The following is a 26,092-nucleotide window of genomic DNA, read 5'->3' as shown; positions in this document are numbered from 1 at the left end:
CACTATTTGAAGCTCTATGGGGCTCTATATGAGGCTCTGTGGGGCTCTATGGGGACTCGGTGCTATATGGCACTCTATGGGATCAGTCCTATTCGTGCCCACCCTTGGCCTGGCTCCCAAACCCACCCCGGGTCCCCCTGTGGAGCAGGACCCTCGCTCCCAGCCAGGACCCTCCCACTGCCGCAGCCGGATGCAGCCAGGGACAGGGAACACGGGATGGGACCAGGCAGCTTTGCCCATTTAATGCCTTAGTGAGAGCCATGGGGCCGATCCTGCCCGTCAGCCCTGGGTGCGCAGGATGCGCAGCAGCATGGCGTGCACCCCCTCATCCATGAATCCCTGCGGGAAGAAGAGATTTGCCCGCGAACGGCGACCCTAAGTGGGTGCTGAGCTCCGTATTGCCCAGCATTCCAGCTGGAATTGTTCCCCTGGAGCCAGGGCTTCAGGATCCCACCTGGGCAGCGTTGAGCAGATGGGTCCTGTAGATGGTCACGATGTCCCGGTGGTTCTTCTGCTGGACCTGGGAAGGAGAAGGAGGAGGAAGAGGAGGAGGATGCGGAGGGGAGGTGCTGGGTCCGAGGGGACCGCGGGTGCTGGCACCCACCTCCAATTGGAGCTGGAGCCGGGCGCTCTGGCTGCGGAGCCCCAGCACCTCGGCTGACAGCTTCTCCGTCTCCGCCAGCAGCTTCTTCATCTGTGACAGGGATGGGGACAGAGATGAGAAGAGAAGGGTATGGGAAGAGGATGGTGATGGGAAGGGGACAGTGATGAGGACTGTGATGGGAAGGGGACAACGTTTGGAACAGGGATGGGAAGGAAACGGCGGTGGGAAGGAAATGGCTGTGGGAAGGGAATGGCGGTGGGAAGGGGCCGGTGCCGGCCTCACCTTCCCGTCCTTGTCCCGGCAGGCCCTGGCGAGCTCCCCGGCCCTGTCCCGGAGGCTGCCGAGGCTCCGCTCCAGCCCGTCCGCGCGCTCCCGCAGCTCCCGCAGCTCCCGCTCCCGCTCCGCCGCCCGGCCCAGCGCCTCCTCCTTGGCCCTCGCTTCCTCGGCCGCCACCTCCCGCCAGCGCTCGGCATCGCCCGCGGCTCCCGCCGGCCCCGGGGGGATGCTCCGGTCACGCAGGGCGGCCGCGGTGCCGGCCAAGCGCTGCAGCGCCCGCGGCACGCAGGGACCCGCGGCCAGCACCAGCTCAGCCACCGCCTCCTCCAGCTCGGCCAGTACCGCGGGCACAGCGTCCCCATCGCTGCCGGGGGCTCCTGCTTGGGGGGTTCCTTCGCCCTCCATCTCCGTGAGGAGTTGCAAGGCCTCCTGCTGGGACCGCACCAGCCCGTCCAGTTTGTGGTGCAGCTCCCGCAGGATACCGGCCTCCGCGTCCCCGGCCGCTTCCCGCACCCGCTCGCCCACCCCATCCCGCAGCAGCGCCAGCTCCCGCCGCTGCCGCGCCAGCTCCCGCCGCAGCCTCCGCACCTCCCCCTGCGCGGCGCCCTCCAGCTCCGGGTCCTGCTCCCGCAGCCCCCGCAGCTCCTCCTGCAGCCGCTCCCGCTCCCGCCCCAGCCGCGCCAGCTCCGCCAGGAGCATCCCATTGCTCTCCTTCAGCTCCTGCATCTCCTTCTCCGCGCTCCCACTCTCCCCCGGCGGCTCCTCCCGGCTCTTCCCCCCGGGAGCCGGCTCCAGGCGTTGGGAAGGCGCCGCCGTCCCGTTGAGCGGCTGCGGCAGCTCCCGCTCGAGCGTTTCCAGGAGGTCGCGGGATTCCTCCAGGATCTTGGCGTGGGTCTCGTCGGCGCGGCTCAGCGCCTGCTCCAGCCCCAGCACCAGCTTCTCCCAAGCGGCCAAGCTCCTCCGCACGGCCTCGGCCGACACCACCTCGTAGTGCAGTTTGCTCCTCAGGGCTTCCTCCACCTCCTTCCGCAGCCCCTTGCTCCGGGTGAAGGCTCCTGCCTTCGCCTCCCGCAGCCGGGAGCACTCATCCCGCAGCCAGGTCAGGAACGGGACCAGGGCAGCGGCCCCGGGACGTGCCCCCCCCGGTTGGTGTCCTTCACTCTCGGCCACCATCCTCTTCCTCAGCTCCTCCATGTGCTGCGCCAGCAGGGCCAGGCAGGCACCATCCTCATCCTCATCCAACATCCCATTCCCGGCTCCGGGCAGGAGCTGCGCCAGATCCCGCACCCGCTGCCGGATGTTGTTGGAAGCGGCCTCCAGCCGCTGGCATTCCCGAGTTTTCCTCTCCAGCTGCTCCTGGAGCTGCCGAGCATCGCTCTCATCCTGCTGCTTTTCATCCTTGCCCTCCTCCTCCTCCTCGCTGTCACTGCCCAGGGTCCCCTCTGTTTGTGGCATGGGGTCCCCGGTGCAGCCAGCACCGTTCTCTGCTGAGAGGGGAAGAAACGATCCCATTTGTCCCACTTTTGCCCCTTTTTTCCCTCTAAAACAAGCAGCTGGGTTGTGGGTGATGGTGTTGGGGTGATGGTGACGGGGTGATGGCGATGGGGTGACAGGGGCAGGGGGTGGTGACAGGGGGACTCTCACCTCTCCCGCTGCAGCGAGCACGACACAGGAGCTGCCGGAGGGAGCGGTTTGGGATCTTCTGCTCCAAGTGACGCCACCGCTCCTCGTCCCCTGCGTCCGCGAGGGCTGCCCCATGGCTCAGCAGCAGCTCGGCAGACTCCAGGCTGCCGTGTTCGCAGGCCAGCGCCAGGGCTGTGCTGTGGGGCGGTGACATGGTGACATGGGTGTCCAGTGGCATAGTGACATGGTGGCATGATGGCACGGGTGCCCACTGGCACAGTGGCATGATGGCATGGCAGCACAGTGACATGCTGGCACAGTGACATGATGGTGGTAAAATGCAACCTGTCCCTTGCCACCCCTTTCTCCTCACTCTCCCTTGGGGCCAGGGGACATCCCCAGGGTGCACCGAGTGCCATCAAGCCATTACCCTGCACACGGGGCGCAGCATAGACACCCCCCGTCACCTGCTGTCACCCCGAGTGTCCCCTGTCCCCGCGGACACTCACTTCTGCTCCTTGTCGGCCAGGTTGGGGTCGGCGCCGCGCTGCAGGAGCTGGGCGCAGATGGCAGCGTGGTTGCCCCTTGCCGCCAGCATCAGGGGGGTCTGCCCGTGCTGGGGGGACATGAGGTGCTCTCAGACCCCCCCATCACCCACTGGGTCCCACATGTCCCCAGGGCCTCCGCTTACTGCGTCGGTGACGTCCAGGGTGGCCTCATGGTCACAGAGCAGCAGGACACTGGAGGCGCAGCCCGAGGTGGCTGTAGGGGCTGTGTCAGCACGGGGGGGACGGACACGGCTCTTTTGGGGGTCACTGGGACATCCCCAACCCCGTACGAGCCTTCAGGGACCCCCCAGCCCAGCCCAGCCTGGTTTGGGGCCCCCCGGCACTCACCAGCCCAGTGCAGAGGGGTTCGGCTCTGCCTGTCCACATGGCCCTCGTTGGCACCGTACTGTGGGGGGACACAGCGGGCAGGTCCTGTCCCTGTCTTTATCCCCATCTCCATCCCTAGCTCCATCCCCTCTGCATCCCCAGCCCTGTCCTTGTCCCCGTCCTTACCCCTATCTCCATCCCCATCCCTGTACCTGCAGCAGGACCTTCACGCACTGGGGCTGACAGGCGATGGTGGCCAGATGCAGTGCGGTGCTGCCTGCAAGGAGACACCCTCGGGCTGGGCACCGGCACGGGAGAGGACACCGGGGAAAACCCCCAACCCCAGGGGACATCCCACCTCGGGGACATCACCCCATGGCATGGCAGGACAGTGATGCTGCCCCAGAGCTTGCAGCTTCTCTGCAGGTCTGGGGTACACTCAGCCCATCAGCATCACCATCACACAGGGACCGGATGCTGGCTCCATGGGGTGTCCCCCCTCTATGGGGGTGTCCCCACAGTGTCCCCCTCTTACCATCATCGTTCTTCTCATTGACAGGTGCCCCATGGGACAGCAGCAGCGTCAGGCACTCGGTGAGACCCTTGGACGCAGCCAGATGGAAGCTGGAGGAGGGCAAGAGGTGGCTGCGACCCAGGTCCATCCCCCCCCCCCGGTGCCCCCCGTGGTGTCCCCTGTGGGGGGGGACATACGCGGATTGCCCCACGGCGTTCAGCTTGGCGGGACGCGCTGTCTTGCGGGCGGCGAGCGCAGCCACGCGCCCCACGTCCCCCTTCTCCACCGCTTCCAGCAGCTTCTGGTCCTGCTTGTTCCAGCTTTCCACCTGGAGTGATGGTGGCGAGGGGAAACTGAGGCACGGGTTGGGGGGGGTGTCCCAATGACCGCCCCCGCAGCGGCGCGGAGCCGTGCCTCAGTTTCCCCGCTTGTTGGGGGGCTCCATCAGGGATGGGGTCGCGAATCCCGGCTGATCCCGGCCCCGGGCGCAGCCAGGAAGGGGAGGCGAGGCCGGAGCGTGCCCCAGCCTGCTCCTGCCCGGCTGGTTTGTCGGGCTCGGCCCCGCCGCCGTGCGGGGTGTGGTGGCACAGACCGGCGCTCGGGACCGGCGGCGGGATCAGGTCTGGGAATGCGCACCGGGACGGGCACCGGCATCGGGGGCCGAGCATCCCAGCATCGGGGTTGCGATTGCAGCCACCCTGGAGCCGGGACGGGGAGTGCAGCCGGGGGCTGGATTGCGGTTGGGGTTGTAGCTGGCATCAGGGCTGGGGTCAGGACTGGGATTGTAGCTGGATTTGGGCTGGCATCAGGGCTGGGGTTGGGGTCAGGACTGGGGTTGTAGCTGGCATTGGAGCAGGCATTGGGGCTGGGATTGCAGCCGGAATCGGGACCAGTGTTGGGTTGTAGCCAGCATCAGGGCTGGGGCTGGGATTGGGTTTGCAGCTGACACTAGAGCTGGGATCAGGGCTGGGATTGCAGCCAGCATCAGGACCAGCTTTGGGTCTGGGCTGCCGCCAGCATTGGCGCTGGATTGAGGTTGGGATGGGGTTCGCAGCTGGCATCGGGGCTGGGACTGCAGTCGGCATCAGGACCAGCACTTGGTCTGGGATGCAGCCCCGGCATCAGGGCTGGGACTGGTGCTGGGGTTAGGATTGGGATTGAATCCAGGGTTGCAACCAGCAACTGGGGGGGGGGCTGCCTCCCACCCAGCCCCACTGGGTTGCCACGGCAGCACCCATGGGTACTCAGCGGGCCCGGGGCTGGCCGATACCCGCACCCATGGGGTGCCGGGACTCACCGCCACCTGCGAGCTGGAGCAGGAGAACATCCTCTTCATGGTGGCGGGGGGGGCACAGAGCCGGGGACACCCCCAGGACCCCGCCGTGCCGCGCCGGTGCCGCTGCAGGTCTGTGGGTGCCGGCGCTGCCGCCCCAACGCGCGGCCTCCGCCCCGTCCCCTCCCCACGCCCGCGGCTCAGCCCGGGCTTGTCCCGTCCCCTCCCCGGCCCCCCCCCACCGGCACCGAGCACCCGGGATGTGGGTGTCCATCACCCTGCCCCGGGCCCTGTGACCTCCCGGGGGTCCCCACCACCCCACTCTGGGGGGGACACACACACAGAGCACACTTTGGGGTCAGACACCCCAATACGAGGGACACACACCCCATTTTGGGGGGGACACACATCTCAATTTGGGGGACACACACCTCACTTTGGGGGGGACACACATCTCAATTTGGGGGACACACACCTCACTTTGGGGGACAGACACCCCAATGTGGGAGTGACACATATCCCTCTTTGGGGGTCACAAACCCCAATATGGGGACCCCCCCTTTTATGTGTTTGACACCTCACTCACTGCACAAACTCCCCCCACAGGGCTCCCTCCATCCCCCCCTGCACATTTTGGGTCCAAACAGGGCTTTTTAATGATTTTTCACTCATTTTTCCTTCCTTTCTGGTGCTTTTTACACTTAAATTGAGGGGGAACCAAGAACCGACCCCAACCCCATGGCCCGGCGCTCACATGCCCGGGGACCCCCAAAACTGGGGAGAGTAGGGGCCGCATCCTGCCCCGTGCTGGGATCCCCCAACCCATCACAATAAATAAATAGATCCCAGCAGGGACGGGGGGACCCCCAAATCGGTCCCAAACTCCCCCCCTCCAGCTCCATAAGGCTCCCATGGGAATCCAGCTTCCAAATCCCGCTGTCCCCAGTGCTCCCCATATGGATCCACATGGTTATGGGGTGCTGGGGGGGGGCTGGAGCTGGTCCTTAACTATCGGAGGAGCCTCCATCGCCGTCCTTCAGCTCCTGGCTGCTCTCCACCTCCTCGGGAATATCCTGCATCCTTAGGAAATCTATGGGAAAACACCAGGTTAATCCCCCCCCGTGATGGGAAAAGGGGGTGATCCTGCCCCCCCCCCAACAAACCCACCTCGGGGGCTGGTTGGCGGGGAGCGGCGGCTTCCCAAGGCTTCATCCTCCAGGAGCACATCCAGGACGTCGTTGCCATCCCGGAGCCGGTCAGGATCGACCCCCACCCCGTATTCCAGGTCCTCTCGCGGGCAGGGGGCGAAGGGCGGGGAGTGGAACGAGAGACCGCTGTGCTGCGGCCGGACACACTCGTGTCATGAATAAGCGCATCTTTGCCCCCCCTTTACCCCCGAACCCCGCCGCGCTGAGACCGGATGCACTCGCGTCACACCCGTACCTGCGGCGGGGTGAAGCTGAGGTACAGCGCGTCCCCTGCCGGCAGGCTCCTGCGCCGCGGGTCGGCTCCGCGGCGCCCCCGTGTGGTGACACCGCCATCGTGCCGCAGCGCCCCCAGCTCCCGCCGCGCCTCCTCCAGCTCCCGCTCCAGGCGGCCCCGCTCCCGCTCGCTGTCCCGCAGCCGGGAATCCAGCGCTGCCGCCTCCTGCGCCCGCTCCTGGCACTGCTGCCGGCAGCGGCCCAGCTCCTCCTGCAGCAGCCCGTGCTGCCGCTGCAGCAGCGCCAGCTCCGTCGCTCCCGGTTTCTCGCCCGCCCGGGGCGCCGGCTCGGCCGGAGCTGCTTGGGAACCGCGCCGGGATGGTTTGTCCGGAGCCTCTTGCAGCCGCAGCTCCAGCAGCGTGTCCTGCTGCAGCACCACCGCCTGCGGGAGCGGCACCGTGGGCAGGGGCACAGGAAGGAATGAGGGCAGGGATGCGGGCAGGGGGATGCAGGCAGGGATATGGGCAGGGATGTGAGCAGGGATGTGAACAAGGATGTGAGCAGGGAGATGCAGGCAAGAATATGGGCAGAGGGCTACAGGCAGTGGGAAGGGGCAGGGGAATGTGGTCAGGCATACAGCAAGGGGATGCGGGCAGGGGGCTTATGTAGGAAGGGGATGTAGGCAGTGGGATACAGGCAGGTGAAGGTATATAGGCAGGGGGATGTGTATGGGCAGGAGTTATGGGCAGGGGGATGTATTCAGAAAGGGAAAGTGGGCAGGGGGATGCATGTGGACCAGGGGATATGGGCAGGGGGATATGGGTATGGGGATGTGTGCGGGTAGGGGATACAGGCAAGGGGTCCAGGCAGAAGGATAGTATTTGGAAAGGGAATGTGGGCAGGGGGATGGTTGTGGGATGGGGATATGGGCAGGGGGATATGGGCAAGGGGATGTATGTGGGCCGAGGGACACAGGCAGTGGGATATAGACAGGGGGATGTATGTAGGTAGGGAGTGCAGGCAGGGAGATACGGGCAAGGGAATGCTTGTAGGATGGGGATAGGGGAATGGATGTGGCAGGGGGATGCCAGCTTGTCCCCCTCATCCCTGCAGCCTGGTCCCACTGACCTGGAGCTCGTGCAGGAGGCTGTAGAGGTTCACCAGCCGCTGGTTGATTTCCTGTGGGAGGAGAGGACAGGACAGTGAATCCTGGGGAAGCCGCAGTGGGGAAACTGAGGCACGGCAGGGATAGAGCCCCCCCCGCCCTTACCTCCTGCGGTACCCGCGGCAGGACCTGGTTGCCATTCCCATCCTATGGAGAAAGAACAGTGACACTGTGGTGGTGCAGGGTGGAGGTTCCCAACAGGGTGTCCCCCCATCACACTCACCCGCTGCCCAGGCTCCGGATCCGTGCGGCAGAATTCCATGGAGCCATTAAAGCTGCCGGCATCACCGTCTGGATGATGGAGGAGAGGCAGGGATAAGCCCCACGGTGGGATGGAGGGACCCCAAAGCAGCAGAGCTGGAACATGTCCCATATCCCATGTCTCCCCCCTTACTGCTGGTGCCGGGGCTGGGGCAGGTCTCAGCCTCATTGCTCTGATCCCGGTCGCGTCCAGAGCCAGTGAAGATCTCCGTGAGGCATTCCACTGCGGGAAAGCAGGATGAGCCCCCCCGCGCCTCAGTTTCCCCATCCCAGAGCATCCCAAAGCATCCCAGAGCATCCGTACCTTCCCGGATAGCATCGTGCATCAGCTTTTCCCCTCGGGAAGCCTCGGCCGAGTCGGAGTGGAAGAGGGAGCGTGGGGCCAGGGTGGGAGAGGGCTCCTCAGCGCCGGTCAGCGCCAGCATGTCCGCAAAGAGCCCGACCTTCTCCTCCAGGAGCGCCGTCAGCTTCCGATCCTGCTGCAGGATACGGTCTGGGAAGGGGGGAGAGCGTGAGCAGGGATGGGGAGGGATGAGCTGGGATGGGGAGGGATGAGCTGGGATGGGGGGACGGGGATCCCACCTTTCAACTTGCGTAAGGATGCTTCGACCTCTGTCTCAATCAAGGGAAAATCCTGTCGGCTGGGACAGCTGGAAGAGATGGGGAAGAGATGATGGGAAAGAGGGGGGGAAGACAAGGGAAGGGAAAGGGAAGAGAAGGAGAGTGATGATGAGGAAGAGTTAACAGGAAAGGGATGATGGAGAAGAGATGATGGAGAAGAGATGAGGGGAAAGAGATGAAGGGAAAGAGATGAGGGGAAAGAGATGAGGGGAAAGAGATGAGGGGAAAGAGATGAGGGGAAAGAGATGAGGGGAAAGAGATGAGGGGAAAGAGATGCTGTCCCCCCTTCCCACCAGCTGCATCCAGCCAAGGCTCAGAGGCTCCAACTGGGAGCTGCACCCACATTCCCGCTCCCCATCCTTCATCCATGGAGATCCACAAATCCAGCCCCCCCATCCCATGGGATGACACTCACAGCCCGACCGTCTGCTGGATGAGCTTCATCCAGTGGTTGCGGTCGTCACGGGATGCGGCATGGACCTCGTACATCTCCGGTGGCGCGGCGCTGATCAGGAACATCCCCTTCTCCTGGTTGGCAATATCCCGCACGATCAGGTTCTGCAGGGACACGACGGCCGGCTTGTCCTGCGGGAAATGGGACGGGGTTGGAATGACAGCCTGGCTGCGGTGGGGTGGGATGGAGGGGATGGGATGTGAAGGATGCAAAGGGGATGCAAGTGGTCAGGATGCAAAGGGCCGGGAGCTGGTGCTCACCAGCATGGGAAAGGTGTATTTCTGGTCCTTCTCTTGCAGGAAGATGAGGACATCAGTCAGCAGCAGCACCAGCACATCTGGGGGGGGGCACAGGGAGGTGATGCTGAGGTGGGTGCCCCTTAGGCTTGCTACGGGTGAGGAGCCCCTGGCACCCCTGTGCCCTGGTATCTCCATCCCTGGGCACCTCCAATCCCTTGGTACTCGCTCCTGGCACCATCATCACACCCAGGTACCCTCAACGCCTGGTACCCTAACTTCCTGGCACCCCAGTTCCCCAGCACCCCCATCCCCTGCCATCTCCATCTCACAGCACCCTGCTCCCTGAGCATCCCCATCCCTTGGCATCTCCATCCCCATTCCGTGGCATCTCCATCCTCATGCCTGGCATCTCTATCCCAAGCACCCTGCTCCCTGAGCATCCCCATCCCTTGGCATCTCCATCCCCATTCCGTGGCATCTCCATCCTCATGCCTGGCATCTCTATCCCAAGCACCCTGGTCCCTGAGCATCCCCATCCCTTGGCATCTCCATCCCCATTCCCTGGCACCTCCATCCCCACCTTTGAAGCGCCCAGCCGCGGTCTTCCAGAGCATGCACCCGCTGTGCACCAGTTTTCGGCGCAGGAGCTCGTCGCGGCCAAAGACGCCGGCGCGGCTCTCCCAGGGCAGCTGCACCTTGGCCCTGCCGTCCACGCGCCTGTAGACGTCCCAGAGCCGCGCGTTCATCTCGCACTCGTGCACCTCCTCGTTGATGGATGAGATCAGCTCCTTCACCAGCCTCAGTGCCCGCGACAGGTCTGCGGAGTCACCCTCATTGTCTGGAAGCAAAGAGGTTGGGATGTGGTCAGGGTTGGACCCAATGGGTTTGTCCCATCCGCTCCCAATCCCAGTACCTTTGGAGTTCTTCAGGATGCGCTCGATGAGCACCGGGTACTTGGTGATCCTCTGTGTCACCAGCAGGATGCACTCGGGAACACCGTGGCGGCGGAGCAGAGGGGACCGCGCCATCCTCTGGCCAGGAGGAGGAGGAGGAAGAGAAGTGCCGTTAGCAGTGACCAATGGGGACGCAGGGATGGGCCAGGGATGCAGGGATGGGGATGAAGCAATGGGGACACAGGGGTGGGTCAGGGATGCAGGGATGGGGATGAAGCAATGGGGACACAGGGGTGGGTCAGGGATGGGGACATTGATGCTCACCCGGATGAACTGCTGGAAGCGCTTGTCTCGGGCCAGCAGGTCCTTGTACTCCTTCACAGCCTTGGTGTGCTTGCTGCAGAACTCCGAGTAGGCTTTCCTGAGCTGCTCCGCGCTGCTCCCGGAGAACTTGGGGACACAAGGGGACATCAGCGAGGCCATGTGAGTGCCCCCCATAGCACCCACTGCCTGTGCTGGCCCCTTACCTGGTTGACCAGGATGTCCCCAAGGCGGTTGATGACAAAGTTCTTGTTGCTGTCCTGGGCCAGGGACTCGCGGCGCCGCTCCAGGAGCTGCGCCAGGAAGCGCTCATGGATCTGGCTCAGCTCATCCACGCATGGGAAGATCCTGTGCACCGAGGCCGGGTCGAGCTGCAGCTCCTCCAGCATGGCCTTGCGGAACACAGCGCCCATGATCTTCAGCGTGCGGACGTGGTGGATTTCCGTCTGGATCAGCTCTGCCATGGCACGGGATGGGATGGGTGAGAGCGGGCAGCCACTGCTGCCAGGTGTCCCCCATTGCTCCAGCTCCATCCCTGTGTCCCCATCACTTCATCCCCATCCATGTGTCCCCACTGCTTCATTCCCATCCCTGTCCCCTAAACTGCCGCTGTCCCCATCTCTTCATGCGCATCCCTGCATCTCTAAGCCATCCCCAAGTTCCTTACTCTGTCCCTGTGTCCCCATCTCTTCCTCCCTTGTCCCTGTGTCCCCATTGCTTCTTCCCCATTCTTGAGTCTCAGACCCCTTCATGTCTCTCCTGAACCTTGTCCCTGTCACCTCATTTCTTCATCCCCATCCCTGTGTCTCTAACCCGTCCTTATGTCCTTTACTCTGTCCCTGTATCCCCATCTCTTCTTCCCTATCCCTGCATCCCTGACCCATCCCTGTGTCCCGCTCACCGTAGATGACGTCCTGGCGCTTCATCACGTCCATCTTGTGCTGCTGCAGGTAGCTGTTGTCCACCGCCAGGCTCCAGGAATCCGCCTCAAAGTCCTTCCCGTCCGTCTCGAAGTCGCTCATCAGCTGGTTCAGGATCACGTCAGGACCTGCAGGGAGGGTGGCACAAGGTGTGTGTGGGGTCCCTGCGCCCCATGTCCCATCCCATGTCCCCCCATTCCCATTGTGTCCCCACCTTCATCGATGAGCGACTCCACAGACAGCGTGCGGTTGCGCATGTTGAGGGAATCCGTGGACTGGGACAGGATCCGCCGTATTCCCAGTGGAGACTCATCATTGAACGTCCTTTGGGATGGGTGAGATGTGATGGGGACACCCAGGGGACAGCCCTGGGACCCCCAATCCTGGTTTTCCCAGTGCTTACCCTGAGATGTTGGTGGTGGAGACGCTTTTGGAGAGGGAAAGGGAAGGTCGGCCCCGGCGGGGGCCCAGCAGCGTTTGCCGGAAGCTTTCCGAGGGGTAAATGGCAGAGTTGGGGCGTTCCCGGATGGCGGCTGGGAAAAGAGGGATAACACCAGGGAGGATCAGTGCCATGGCCCCCCCCAGCAGCCCCCAGGCTGCCTATGGGGGATACTGCACACCCGCAGCATCCCCATCCCTGCAGGCGGAAAAAGGGATAGGGTTGAAGAGATGGGGACATAGGGATGGGAATTAAGTGATGGGGACACAGGGATGGTGAGGGAGAGATGGGGACATATGGACAGGATAGGGGACATAGGGACAGGATAGGGGACATAAGGATGGGTCAGAGACACAGGGATAGGAATGAAGTGATGGGAGGACAGGATGGAGATGAAGCAATGGGAATCGAGGCCTTCTTGTGATGTAACAGTGATGGGCAACATTGAGAGGGGGGTATCCTGTCCACCCCCACCCCCTGGCTCATCCCGTCATCCCATCCCGTCATCCCATCCCGTCATCCCATCTCACCCTATCACATCATCCCACCCCACTCACTCTTATTGCGCAGTGAAACCGACTGCAGCGCCGAGCTGTTCTTCAGCAGCGCCGCTTTCTGTTGCTGCAGAGGGGAGCGGAGGCGTCATGGGGGTGGCACCGTGTCCCCACAATGTCCCCATGGTGCCCATGGGACCAGTGTCACCTGTCCCGCCTGGCACTCACCTTCTGCTTCACCTTGGTGCAGTTGGGCAGCGTGTCCTTGCAGCGGTTGTGGATGGTGACGTTGCAGGCTGGGGGGGGACACAAGGGGCAGGGAGAGGTGATGCAGACACCTCCCACCACCCCCATCCCGGAGCGCCGCCAGTGCCGGAGCGATGGGAGCAGATGCAGCAGGAATCCGGGTGGATGCGGATTATGGAGCTGCAGCTGCCAAGGGAGCAGCTGAGCCTCCGCGGTGCCATTGACCGCCCCCCAGTGCCACAGGACACGGTGCCACCGGCTCCATCCGGCATCGATGGGGATGTGCCAGGTCACCTCCATGGGGTGAGCATCTCCATGGAGCCAGAGCTGAAGCCATCAGCTTCTTGCAATGGGGACTGTGGTGCCCACCCTGGCAAAGCCACTACGGCAAAGCCACCCTGGTAAAGCCACCATAGCAAAGCCCTTCTGGCTACTCACTGGGGCAGATCAGAGCTTCCTTGGCCGTGATGCTCTTGTTGCAGGCGAAGCACATGGTCATGCCGGACACGGTGATGGTGGTGAAAAGGTGGCCATTGGTGTAGCGGGCGTCCTTCTCCTTGCCCTCCTTCATCTTCTCCTTCTCCTTGCTCTGCCCGGAGAGATGCGGCGGGCGCCTGATGGGGCTGCGGCTCAGAGGCCGCCCCCCAGCGCCCCCGGCCCCACTTTGCTTCGGGATACGGCTCATGGATGCGGGAAGCCGAGTGGGACACGGGATCACCTGGTCCCCACTGGCACCCGGTGGGTCCTGGCCTCCCGGCATGGGGGGGGCAAGGAGCCGAGCGGCTGGGGAGAAGCCACCCGCATCGCTCCTGCTTCCCATCATCCCATAACCATGACAACCGGATGGCTGCGGGAGAAAGCCCCCCCCACATCACACCCCCCCCGCAGCCACCAGCCCCAATGGGGATGAGGTGCGGGGGCCGCGGTGGGGGGGAGGTGACAACCGGGGGCATAGGCAGGCACCAGCTCCGCGCCGTCCCACCTCCTCTTCCTATCCAAAGTGGGTATTTTTACCCTTTCCCACCCAAAATGAGGGGGTTGGAGGCCAAAACCGAGAGGGCTGGAGGCCAACCCCCCCCGCATGGTGATGGTTTTGGGGTTCACCATGGGTTTCCCCCTCTTTCAAAACCGGAGTGAGCCAGAGTTATCCTGAGCATCCCGAGCGGCTGCTCCTGCCGCATCCAACGGACACAGAGCAGCCTTTGTGTGCCCCCCCTCCAGCACCCGGCCGTGCCTGGCAGCGGGTACCCCCCAACAGACCCAGCATCCCCAAACCAGCACCATCCCCAATACCCAAAGCGGGGCTCCCGCTCCCCATCACTGCTCCTGCCCCCCCGAAGGTGGTGGGAGGCCGAGCCCCCCCGCAGGGAGGGAGACCCCGGCGCTCACCCGCTCGATGCACAGGGGTTCCTCCACATCCTCATCCACCGGGAACAGGCCGCAGGAGCAGCAGCACATCCCAGCATCTGCCCCAGCGTCTGCTCACGCTGGGCACGACCCCCCCAGCTCCTTTGTGCCACGTTTGGCTTTTTCCTCCCCTTTTATTCTGCTTTGGGTTTGGTTGGTCGCTTGGGATGAGTTTGACTTTTTTCCTTTTTTTTTTTTCTGCTTTCCTTTTGGCCTTTTCCCTGGTTTTCCCCCTTTTTCCCTTTCTTTTTTTTCTTTTTCTTTTTCCTGTTTTCTCTTTCTTTTCTTTTTCTTTTTTCTTTCTTTGTCCTCTTTTCCTCTTTTATTTTTCCTTTCCCTTTTTCATTATTTTTTACCTTTTTTCTTTCCCTTTTTTCTTTTCCCATTTTTTCCACTTTCTTTTCTTTCCTTTCTTTTTCTTCCCCCCTTTTCTTTTCCCTTCATTCCCACCCCTTTATATTCCTTGCTTTTCCTCCTCTTTTCTTTCCCTCCCCCCACTCCCCCTTTTCATTCCTTTCCTCCTCTTTCCCTTTTTCCCTCCTTTTCCTTTTATTCCTTCCCTTCCCTTTCCCTATTCCAGTCTCCTTCCCGTTGTTTTGATGTCCCGTCCCCCCGCTTCGCATCGCTCCAGCCCCGTCCCGGCCGCAGGAAACCGAACCCGCCGCCAGACAAAGGCGGGCGCCGCTTCCTGCAGCCGCACCCCCCCCCCCCCGCTGTCATTTGTCCCCCAACAACCGGTTCCCACCTGCCCCGAGGGGGGTCTGGGGCGCCCCAAGGGGCTGTGGCTGCCCCTCAGGACAAGAATGGGGCGAATCCCACACCGGGACCCCGCGGCATCAGCTCCAAACCCAGCCGGGTCGGGGACAAAAGGCCAGGCGGGGGTGGGGTGGGAGGTCCCGGCGGTGGGACACGGCGGCCCGGCACGACAAGGGGTGACAGGGGTGTAGTGACCCCACGGGCCCGGCCCTGAGTCCAGCAGCGGGTTTGGGGATGTCCGGCTGCACCCCACGGCCTGGGGAGCACATCAGACACGGGTCACGGCGTGGCTTTATATATACATATATATATATGTGCATGCACAGCGGGGGGACCCCCCAAAACACACGGGGGTGCCCGGGGGTCCCCCAACAATCCTGCAACCCCCCCAGCATCACCCCCAAACACAGACCCCCCAGCACCAAACTGGAGCCGAATCCTCCCATTGGGCACCGCAGCTTTGTGGGGACAGCGGTTTTGGGGGGGTCCTCCCACACGCATCCCTCCGGGACTGGTGGAGAAAAGGAAGTTTCTCCACTTTAAATAGAAACCGGGGGTGTTTTGGGGGTGTTTTTGGAGGGTTCTTTTTCCGCCACCTACAACGGGAGCGTTTCTGCTGCCGGCGCCACGACTTCGCCCGAAATAGCCCAAATCCCGGTGGGAAAACCCCCGCGCCAGCCCCCGGAGCCCCAAGAATCCCCAAGTTCTGACCTGAGCGATGGGTTTGTGTCCCCAAAACGGCGTCACGGCGCTGCCCTTCCTCGGCTGGGGACGGTCCCGTCCCCTCCCCACCGTTTGCCACCCCGGCGTTGAACAAAGCCAACGCCGCCCGCACCGTCGGCAACAAAAGACGCCGCTGCGCCGGGGCCGAAACCACGCGGGGATGCTCCCCCCCCCCCCCCGAAAAGAGGGGGGGGTCCCCCCACAAAGTGCACAAATCCTCCCTTTCTAACCCCAAATTCCTCCATCTGATGTTTGAAGCCACTGAGGGGTGAGGGGGGGACAGCGTGTGGACCCCCCCACTCTGCTCTTTTTTGGGGAGGCAGCAGCAAGGGGGGGGCTCTGCGATGCCGGGATTCCCCCCAAAAGCTGGTCCTGGCACAGGAGACGGGGTCTCCCCACGTTGTAAAGCCACAGCGTGGGGGGCCCCACACATCCTGACAACGGGGTCCCCCCATTTCTAAAGCGGGGATGCTGGCAGCCACTCTGGGGAGTTGGGGGGAACCCCCGGACCCTTCCAGCCCAAGGCCGGCGCTGGCTGCGGAGAAACGGGCATTGAGGAAACTTTCTTTAAACAAAAACCACCATTTCCCCCCCCTCGGCCGGCGCAGGAATCAACAACCACTTCCCCCCACCCCGCCCTGGTGCCATCAGGGCACCGCAAACCCCATTGCTGAGCACCCCCAAACCTCCCTCCAACCCAGAGCCGACAAATTCGCTGCATGCAAGGCTGGGCCACACCACAGGAGCCATATCGGGGGTCCCCCGCACCCCCAAACACCCCTCGGTTGGGGTATAGCGCACTCTCCTTGCACACTCACCTGCCTTGCACACCCGCCTTGCACGCTCGCAGCAGCACAAAGCCCAAGTGCAGGCAGCGCTTGGCAGCAGCCGGGTCCCCTCCTCAATCCCCCTCCCCATTGCCCAACGTCGCGATTGCCACATGCTCCGGGCCACAACGACGGCGTCTGAGCCTCCCCCCCCAGCACCCCCGGCTCTGCGTGCCTCAGTTTCCCCATCGCCCCAAAGGTTTGGTCTCTACCGGGCTGTGGATGAGAGAAGCGGGGTGCCGGGGGGGGGTCCCCACGTCCTTGGGCAGCAGGAGGAGACGGCGACTTCCTCACCACGCCACCGAAAGGCTTCGGCGGAAACGGGGGGAAGGCGGTGGAGGAAGTTTGAGCCGTTGCTTTGCCCCATGAGTTGTCGCTGCTGGGATGGTTGGTGGGGTGCGGGCAGGGGGTGATTGTCTTCCCTGGAGACCCCCCCTGCACAATGGGGAGCTGCCGCGACTCCCCTGTGCCCCCCAACCCCTTTGCTGAGGGTTGCATAAACCCCACTCGGAGCATCACCCCCTCCCCACGACACCCCTCACACCAAACCTGCCCTCACCAAGTCTCAAGCTGGATGGGGAAGGACAAACCCCCCCACCCCCGAACTGGGGGGCAGCGACCGCAGTGAGGTTCCCCTCACCCTGGGGGGTTGTGTTTGACACCCCCCCACTGCTGGATGGGGGTGACCCCGCACCCCATCAGTAGACGCAAGGGAGTGAAATGCCCCCCCCCCCCGAGGCCCAGCGGGACCCACCTTGGCACGATTGCTTCTTGCCCGGGCCAGAGACTCGATGCGGGACATAATCCGCGGAGCTGCCCCGCTCCTGCCCCGTTCCTGCCCCGTTCCTGCCCGCCGCCGGGCTCCGCCTCCCCCCCAGGGGCGGGTCGCGCTACCGGCCCCGGCCTCGTGTTGCCCGCGGGCCTTTGTTCGAGACGGGACCGGGCAGGGACCGGGCCGGGATCAGGCCCCAAGGAGCGATCGGGCCGGGATCGGGCCCCGGCAGGGATGCTCAGCTCTCAGCTTCCCTGCCTCCCGTCGCCCTGGCACCCCGGTCACCATCAACCTTTGGGGGACCCCGACCCACCCTTGGGTGCCGCCAGCGCTGGAATAAAACAGCAAAACAACCCCATGGGATTCCAATCCCGCATTGCCCGGCTGCTGCGGGACTCTCCACACCGCTCCTGGATCCCCAAATACCCACAAAGGGCAGCTCTGGGGTGACCCACGGATCCCATCACCGCGTCGTGGGTCCAATGGGGCCTTTTCCCAGGCTTTTATTTCAAATCAATGCCCCAAGGGAGCTGCTTTGGGAAAAGGGATGGAAAACACTGATTCTGCCTCAAGATTCCCAATGAGAAGTTGAGCTGAAGGTGATTATACAGACCTGGAGCCGAGCTGACCTCAGCCTGGTTTAACATTAACTTGCCAGCCAGGAGAAGCTGGGATTTACCAAATGTATCCGGAGATAACACTACGAGGTTGCCAAGAGAACTGGAGCACTGGGATGGCTCCAGGTCCTGCCAGTGCCAGGGGCTGTGGCCAAGAGGGACCCAAGTGTCACCTATTAACCCCCAGGATGAAGCTACCCCGCTGCAGCTCCTTAAGGAAATAAGAATCCCTTTTTCCCTGCAATTCCAAGCTCGGCAGCACCCAACGTTCCCCAAGGGGATGGGATAAAGCCAGTTTGGAACTGGGAGAGATGCCGGTTTAATGAGTAACCACAACGATGCTGCTGTGAGGTGCCAGCGCTCCCTAGAAGCTGCCTCAGTTTCCCTCCTGGAATCATAGCCTGCAGCAAAGGAAAGGGCCACGAATGTGCCAAAACCCTGTGGGAAGCGGGTGGGATGCACCCGGCTGTGCAGCTCCCCTGGAAATGGAGAAGCGGGAACGAAGCCATCAGGAAAACACATCCAATGATCCAACCTGGGCCTGGCCAAGGCCGGGTCTGAACTAAAGCACAGCCCCAAAAGCAGAAGCAAAGCCTGGTGAGGCCACCCGGAGCATGGCAGGGGATGTGGTCATGCTCCCCCTTTGACCCAGAGCCTGATCCCGAGGTCTCATTTCCTCCTGGAGCACAAACCGCTCCAGCCAGGATCGCGTCAGCTTCCCCCTTCCCTGATGGGGTGGGGACCCTGAAAGAGCCCCAAACCCGATGGAAATGGACCCAGATTGGGCACCACAGGGCAGGATGTGGCTGGTGGGGAGGCTCCAGTGGTACTGGGGGTACCTGGTGCCTCTTCCTACATGGCAGAGCCACTGGAAAGCCCCACGAGCATCACGTGGGAGCCGAAGGGGGAAGCGATGGCTCAGCCATCAAGAGACCGGAAGGGAGGAGATGGGGGTGCTCCAGATGCAGAGGGGAAGCTGTGGGGTTCCCCCTATGAGGCCAGAGTCACCCTCACCCCATGTCTCAGCCCCCCATCATCACACAGCCCCATCACAAGGGCAGGAGCGGGTGGTGGGTGCTCGGGTGAGACCCACAGCAGTACCCCATGGCCCGGAGCTGTTCCCACCACTCACCTTGGGGTGGCTGGACATGGTTGGGGGTCCCCAGGAGGGGACGGTGCCAAGGTCCCGTAGTGGCAGCAAGCTCGGCCGTGGCTGTTGGGATTGTGCTTCCTTCCTGAAATAGCTCGTCCCTCCCCTCTGCGGCCTCCTGCTCCCTATGGCTGCTTCCAGCCCCCCCCCATAGCTCCAGCTTGTGCCCTAAAGTGGCTCTGGATGCTCTCTGCCACCTGCAGACCTCTGGGGTCCCCTCTCTTGGGGTCCCGTCTCTTGGGGCCCCCATCTCTCTTGGGGTCCCCATCACCAAGCCTCCCTCTTGCAGCAACCAGGACTCATCCCTGCCACAGCCTCTACATTGGGGCCCCCCAAACCTCTGAGCACCCCTCATGATCTGTCCCACACCATGGCAACGGTGCCACCAGCCTCAGGGCCTCCTGACACCATCCTTGTGCCCCCAGGGGACCATGCTGGAGGGGCTCTACCCTGCACCCCCTCTCCCTCCCATTGCTCTGCCTGATGCAATCGCCATGTGCACAGCTCCGTATCCTGCTGCATTGACCGCGATTGACCACCCCATTTTCCAATCCATCCCCTCCATGGGGAACCAGCACTCCCAAGCTTTGGGGACCCTTCCTTGTTATAGGACAAACTTTGCTAAACCAAGACTTGGCCAGAGCCTGGTTTGAACGACTTCCTGCTAATTAAAAATAGGGATACCAATGGATTTAACCCTGTTTGTGCCCAGCACCCGGCAGGATGGGACCATGCTGGAGCCGCGGTGCGGGGGGGGGAGCGTGGCCCCATGATGATGTTAACAGCTGGCGGCTCATCCAGCCGGGAAAGGGGCAGGATGAGCTCAGGGGCCAGCGCTGGGGATTAACGGCTTCGCATGGCAGCAAATCAAACCCCAAAGGGTTCCTCTGGTGGGGGACCTCCATGTCCGACACAGACACCCCCCATCAACCAAAGCACCCCACGGGCAGGCATCGTCTCCCGGTGAAATGGGGAAACTGAGGCACAGGGATGGATGTGGGGGGGCTTGGCACTGACTGAGTCACGGTTTCCCCAAACGGCAGAGCATCAAATGACCCCAATCCCAATCCCAACCCCATCCTCGCGTTCCAGGGAGGGAATTGCCCCCCGCCACCCGTTTTGCTTCGCGTCTCTGCCCTCCGGGCTGGGAACGAGCCGGAGCAAAGTATCCCAAATGGAGGAATGGCTCTAGGAAGCCGCAGGCTGGAGCGGAGGGGCCCCGGGAGGGCGGTGAGCTCAGCGCACAAACAAGCATTCCCGACGCCAGGAAAAACCTCATTTCCTCCGGCCGGGTCCGACGAATCCCTCCGGGAGCGCTCCCCCAGCCAACGGCGGGAAGTGGGGACCCCAAGTGTCCCTCACCTCGCCCACTGGTGCCCGTCGGGAATGCCGGCGGCACTCTCCATTCCATGCTCTGCTCGGCGGCTCCGAATGCACCGGGATGGTGTGGACGTGGGGATGGGGATAAGGGGGAGCTGGCAGCACAACCAAACCCACATCAACCGGGGGGGGGGGTGTACACTGGAAAGGGGAGTGTCCCCAACTTTTTAGACCCCAAAGGATGAAACCTTTGAGGTGGATGAGAAGGGGAAACTGCGGCACGGCTTCTCCAAAGAGCAGAGCATCAAATGACCCCGATCCCAATCCCATCCTCGTGTTTAGGGGAAGGAATTACCCCCGCCACCCCGTCTGCTTCCCCTCCGTACCTTCGTTTTCCCCGTCATCCTCTTGATGAAGCTGAGAGTCCTGCCCAGGGGGGTCTCTTCCCGGCTCTGGCTCCCGGCTTCCCGCTCCAGCTGCCCGCAGCTCCCGGCTCCGGAGCTGCAGGAGACGGAGGATCCAGCCTGGACAATCCCCCTCTGTCCCTGGAAACAGGGAGGAGCGAGCCCGGGCGCCGCGCCCAGCACAGAGCCCCTTCTGTTCGCGGGGTGCCGGACGAGCCCCCCACCACGGGCCCCTTCCTCGGTCACCCCCAACCGTGTCAACTCCCTGTAAGGTGGGGAGCGGGTTGTGGGGTGCTCCGGGCATGGACCCCACTTTCCCGGGTGGACAAACCCTGCTCCTGACCCTGGAGACACAGAGGGGCAGGGACACGCAGCACCGTCCTCTATGGCCTGTCCCTGTCCCCGCTTGTCCCCCGCGGGGCTCCCGGCCAGCGCCACCCGGGAACAACCGCCCTAATGAGGATGGGAATGGGCTGTGACAGGCGCCGCTGGCACAGCGTGATGCCAGCGGGGGGAAGGGGGACACCGTCCCCAACAGCCTGATGTACAATGAGCGAAGTGTGTCAGGTCTCAGCCTGGCCCCGTCGCATCTATCCCGCTCCCTCTCTGCAGCCATAACCCTCCAAAAATCCCTGTTTTCATCCCTAAGTCTCCTCTCTGGCCTTTGAGGTGCTTTATTCACCCCCCAGCACACCCCGTTCCCAACTCACCCATTCACCAGGTTCTGCTGGGAGGCGAAGAGGGAAATCCCTGCAACAGGAAGAGGGATGAGAAGAGGGACCAAGAATCCAGTTTAAGAGGGGATGGAGGGGGGATGTAAGGGGGGGTTTCCCCATTCCTGGGGGGATCCTGGGTGCTGCCACTCACCGTCTGCATCGGGGGATCTGCTGATGATGCCGAGAGATGCGGATTTGGAGAGGCCGTAGCTGTGGAAGCTCTGTCGGATCCGGGATATTGGCGACCCCGGCACATCCTCCTGCCAGCATCCATGGGGAAATGGTTGGCACCAGGGACACCCTCCCTGATCCCCGAAATAGAGCTTGGGCAGGAGCATGCTGCTCTTGGGATGATGACAAAGCCACCAAGGATGAGGCTCTGCTCTTACCCAAGCTCATCCATGCATCCATCTCCCCGGCTGCAGGTGGGTGATGGGACACCCTGGGGTGACATGAAGAGGAGAGGAAGGGGGCTCCTACCTGTGCCCACCGCTCATCCGCCTCGGCCTGTGAAAGCAGGGACTCCAGGTCATCGTTGCTGTGGATAAGGGGGTTTCTCCGGGGGTCCCTCTGGTGACGTCCCAGCCCATCCAACTGCTCCATGCTGGAGTCAATGTCATCAGGGCTCAGTCCTTTGAGACTCACTCTGCAGTGGGGACAGAGGGGACCCCGAGCTGGGCGTGGAGGGGGACACACAACCAGGATCCCATCCCCATGGGGTAAGGCCTGCTCTAGCACCTGGCTTTTGGGATACCCTCAAAACGGGTCATCCCTGGGGCACCCGACACCCCTGAGCATCCTGACACCCCCCTGAGTACCCCCACAACCCCTGAGCACCCCAACACCCCCTGAGCATCCTGACAACCCCTGAGCATCCCGACACTCCCCTGAGTATCCCAATATCCCCTGAGCATCTCAACATCCCCTGAGCATCCCAATACCCCCCTGAGTATCCCGACATCCCCTGAGCATCCCAACACCCCCTGAGCATCGCAAAATACCCTGAGCATCCTGACACCCCTTTGAGCATCTCAACACCCCCCTGAGCATCTCAACACCCCCCTGAGCATCCCAACATTCCCTGAGCATCCCAACACCTCCTGAGCATCCCAACACCCCCTGAACATTCTGGGATGTACTGGGAGGGCCCCGATGGAGCAGTGGGGAGGCGATGAACGGCTGGATGGTGACACGGGGCAACTCACTGCTACCTGAGGTGGTCGTAGCCGGGGACCCCGCTCAGCTCCTTGCCCGGCTCCCAGCTGTGCCGGCGAAAGGGATCCCGGGAGCGGATGCGGAGGGCGCAGGATCGCCGCAACGGCACCGCTTGGACATGGTCCTCACCCTCCTCCTCCTCCTCCTCCTCCTCCGAGCTGGGGCCGGGGACTGTAACCGGCTCCAGCGCGGACATGCAGCGGCGCTTCTGCCCCGGCACCCCGCAGAGGGCTCCTTCGCAGGGACCCAGGAAGACATCGGGATCATCCATCCCGGCGCTGTGGAATGCAGGAGGGAAGCATTGCGGGGGGGGGGGGGGGGAGGGGAAGGAGCAGCCATGAAGCGAGTTGGTGGGGTCTCAGCTCATAGGACCCCCTGCAATAGATTCATCCATTGCTCCAGTCCAATCCCCAAATCCCAACACCAGCTCCATGCCTGTGCCCGAGGCATCCCCCAGGGCTGGAATACCCTGGTCCCAGCAGGACAAGGGATGGAATGTGGAGCAAAAGCATCCCCTACATCAAACCTGACCCTGCCCAGTCTGGGAATAGTGGAATCACAGAGTCCTGGAATGGTTTGAATTGGAATGGACCTTAAAGCTCTTGAAGCTTTCAACAGCCTCTGAAGTTTCTGATGGCCATCAAGAGGAGCTGCCTCCCCCCCAGGCAATGTGTGTGTGCCCCCTTGCACTGCATGGAGCCCTATACAAATACGGCCGGGGGGGAGCAGGAGCACACAAAGCACCCTCTCGGCTCCCCGCAGCCGGTTACTCATTAAGCTCCCAGGAATTCGGCCGGGATAAGAGTGGCTCGACCCGGGGGTCCGCACCGGGATGCGGCTCAGCCACTACGGACACAAGCCCCCCTCCAGCACATTTCCACCTCCGTGAGCATCCTGACATCCGCTGGGCATTCTGACACCCCTTGAGCAGCCCAACACCCCCCATGGCAATGGGGAGCAGGGGGGTTCAGCCCCATGGCAATGGGAGCAGAGGGCAATGGGTGCCACAGAGCACCCAGCCCGCGATTCCAGCGCTCTGGCAGCACTTTGGACCCGAACAGGTTGGAGTCATGGATCCCAAGGGAGCAAGCAAGCAGCAAGGGGGGGGTCGTCCTCCTAAAAGCCACTTGCAATCGAGGCCACGAGGGAGGGAGAACCCATCCCTGCTTCGGGTGTTGTTCCTGGTTCCTTCCCAGGCAGAGCCGGATTCCCTGGCTCCAGCAGGGATTAACCATGGGCTTTGAGGGATGCTCCAACGCTGGATGGGGAAACTGAGCCCCAAGGGGAAAAGTGACCAGTGCGAGATGGGTTCATCCCATTGTTGTCACCATGGAAAGGGGGGATCCCGGTGTCCCATCCCATGGGAGCAGCCACAGCAAAGGGCTGGGGGGGGACACAAATTGGTGCTGCAGCACCCACGGGTGCAGATGGGGGCTCAGGGACCTACCTGCTGGTGACGCGGTCCCATGGGAGCCCTGCACCCCGCTCCCTCCTCCTCCTTTTCCTCCTCCTCTCACACACGGGACCAACCAGGAACCACTTGGCAAATCAGATCCTTTTCCCCGTTAACCCTTTGCCCTGCTCGATGGACACACATTCCCATAGGATTCCCCAGACCCGGCCTCGCTCCCCACTTCCCTCCTCCTTTTCCCCCCTATTCCCTTCTGCATTGGGATTTAGGGTCCAACAACAGCCCCTCATGGGGTCTGACCTGCTCCTTACTGACTCGCAGGGATCCTACTGGGTGGGATCATGGATAATCCATCACAGCCGGAGCAACAGGTAACCCCAAAGCACATTGAGCTGTGCCTCAGTTTCCCCGAGGGAGGGAACTCCTTCTCACTGTAGGAAGTTGTTCCAACCCGGAACAACCCAGGGGATACATGGACAGGGTCAGGGTGCGGAGCTGTGATAAGGGCAGGGTGAGCCAGGGTGACTCAGGCACTGTGTGCCATGGGGCTGAACCCCTCTGCTCCCATTGCCGTGGGGCTGAACCCCTCTGCTCTCGTTATCATGGGACTGAACCCCTCTGCTCCCACTGCAATGGGGCTGAATTCACCCTGTCCCTTGGCTCCATCTCTCCACTCATTATTCCTTAGGCTGCAGGTTTATCCCATAGGGAATGCGTTTGTTTGGCATCCATGGGTGGCACCAGGGACCTTTGAGCACCTTCGGGATGCCAGAGGTGACACCTACTTGGAGCACCCAGGGCCTGGCAGGGAAAGAAACAGGCATGGAATCATGGAATGGTTTGGATTGAAGGGACCTTAAAGCTCATCCAGTTCCAAGGGCAGGGGCACCTTCCACTAGGGCAGGTTGCTCCAAGCCCCGTCCAGCCTGGCCTTGAACACTGCCAGGGATGGGGCAGCTTCTCTATTCATCCTATCCTAGTGTCCCACGACCCTCATAGAGAAGAACTTCCTTAAATCCAACCTAAATCTCCCAACAGGCCCCCAAAGTTCCCTGAAACCATAAGGAACCATCAACCTACAGTGGGAGTAGAGGAATTCCAGCCCCATGGCAATGAGAGCAGAGAGGTTCAGCCCCATGGCAACGGGAGCAGAGGGATTCCAGCCCTATGGCAGTGGGGAGCAGAGATTTTAGCTGGAATGCTGTTGGTATCAAAGAATGAGCCTTTTCCAACTCAATTTTAGGGCTGCAGCTCCTGGTGTCAAAGCACCCTCTTCACCAGGGGTGTCCTTAGGGATGGATCCTGCCTAGATCCCAGCTCCAGCTTTACCCTTGATACCCCAACACACATTGTTGAAGATACAACACAGACAACCCCATTGGTGTCCTGTCAAAAGCTGCCCCCAAAACCCCACTGCTGGTATCAGCCATCAGTTACCTTCACCGTGGGGGTATTCCTGAAGGATGCAGCTTCCAAACAGAAGTGTGGAATGGGACCAGGACCTTCAGGATGAGCTTCTTTGAGCACTCAACAGCGACCGTGTCCCTCATCCAGGCCATACAAAGGGTGTCAAAGGAGGAATCCTCGCTTGGAAAACATCGTTGTGGTGACAAAGGCACAGTGTTCGCTCCGGCACCGCCCGGGATTTCTATCCACCAACACGAAATTCCCAGCTCCCGGCACAGAATTCCCACGCTGCTCCTGCATAAACCTGAGGGCAAACCCTCTGGAAACACGTCAGGATTCCACCTGGCAAAGGAGTTATCCCAGTTCCCACTTATCCCGGAGCTGCTTCCCATGGGGAGGTAGGAAGAGGGGGGGACGCAAGATTGGAGCCTGGGAAGCACCAGAAGCATCCTTATAATGGGTGCTAACACCAATATGCCAGCAGCAGAGGCCAGAGGGAGGGATTTGTGTGATTTTACTTCATTTTGATGAAGGAATAACCTCTCATTGCCACCGAGGAGCTCTTGGGGATGCTGATCCTAGCACACCATCACTTGGGGCTCAGCTCTTCCAAAGCTCCTGGCCCCGATCCCGCAGCACCACGGAGGAAACTGGGATGGAAATGGCTCTTTGCATGGTGTTTTCTTCTGGATAATGGCCATGGGCTGACTAAAATCCAATCCCCACAA

The 26,092-nt window shown here is 62.2% G+C and overlaps 2 protein-coding genes across 6 annotated transcripts; both read right to left on the bottom strand.

Annotated features, from left to right (window-relative positions):
* Positions 1–279: 279 nt before the first annotated feature.
* On the bottom strand, positions 280–5,228 carry ANKRD35 (ankyrin repeat domain 35; the record flags this gene model as incomplete). The annotated part of the gene is made up of 12 exons (XM_080634860.1): positions 280–339; positions 455–520; positions 605–694; positions 887–2,367; positions 2,525–2,700; positions 3,013–3,119; positions 3,195–3,265; positions 3,400–3,457; positions 3,591–3,655; positions 3,914–4,002; positions 4,090–4,220; positions 5,190–5,228. The coding sequence occupies 12 exons, from the start codon at positions 5,226–5,228 to the stop codon at positions 280–282; spliced, it is 2,433 nt and encodes an 810-aa protein (XP_080490986.1).
* A 634-nt stretch (positions 5,229–5,862) lies between these two features.
* On the bottom strand, positions 5,863–17,199 carry ARHGEF2 (Rho/Rac guanine nucleotide exchange factor 2). Of its 5 annotated transcripts, none has more exons than XM_080635132.1 (22): positions 17,107–17,199; positions 13,078–13,228; positions 12,622–12,689; positions 12,457–12,520; positions 11,864–11,993; positions 11,675–11,784; positions 11,442–11,588; positions 10,747–10,997; positions 10,544–10,669; positions 10,240–10,357; positions 9,907–10,164; positions 9,348–9,424; positions 9,049–9,218; positions 8,595–8,662; positions 8,317–8,505; positions 8,146–8,235; positions 7,975–8,042; positions 7,857–7,898; positions 7,715–7,765; positions 6,609–7,028; positions 6,333–6,504; positions 5,863–6,255 (listed from the first exon to the last, which is right to left on the bottom strand). In XM_080635132.1, exons 1-22 carry the CDS (start codon positions 17,152–17,154, stop codon positions 6,170–6,172), a joined length of 2,904 nt encoding a protein of 967 aa, XP_080491258.1. In that variant the 5' UTR covers positions 17,155–17,199; the 3' UTR covers positions 5,863–6,169. The 5 variants fall into 5 exon arrangements, with proteins under 5 accessions (XP_080491258.1, XP_080491259.1, XP_080491260.1 ...); XM_080635133.1 differs by lacking the exon at positions 17,107–17,199 and adding an exon at positions 16,565–16,657; XM_080635134.1 differs by lacking the exon at positions 17,107–17,199 and adding an exon at positions 16,344–16,504.
* Positions 17,200–26,092: the final 8,893 nt, after the last annotated feature.

This window comes from Psittacula echo (assembly GCF_963264785.1).
Source record: "Psittacula echo genome assembly, chromosome: 26".
NCBI lineage: Eukaryota > Metazoa > Chordata > Aves > Psittaciformes > Psittacidae > Psittacula > Psittacula echo.
This window is presented reverse-complemented; position numbering and strand designations above follow the sequence as displayed.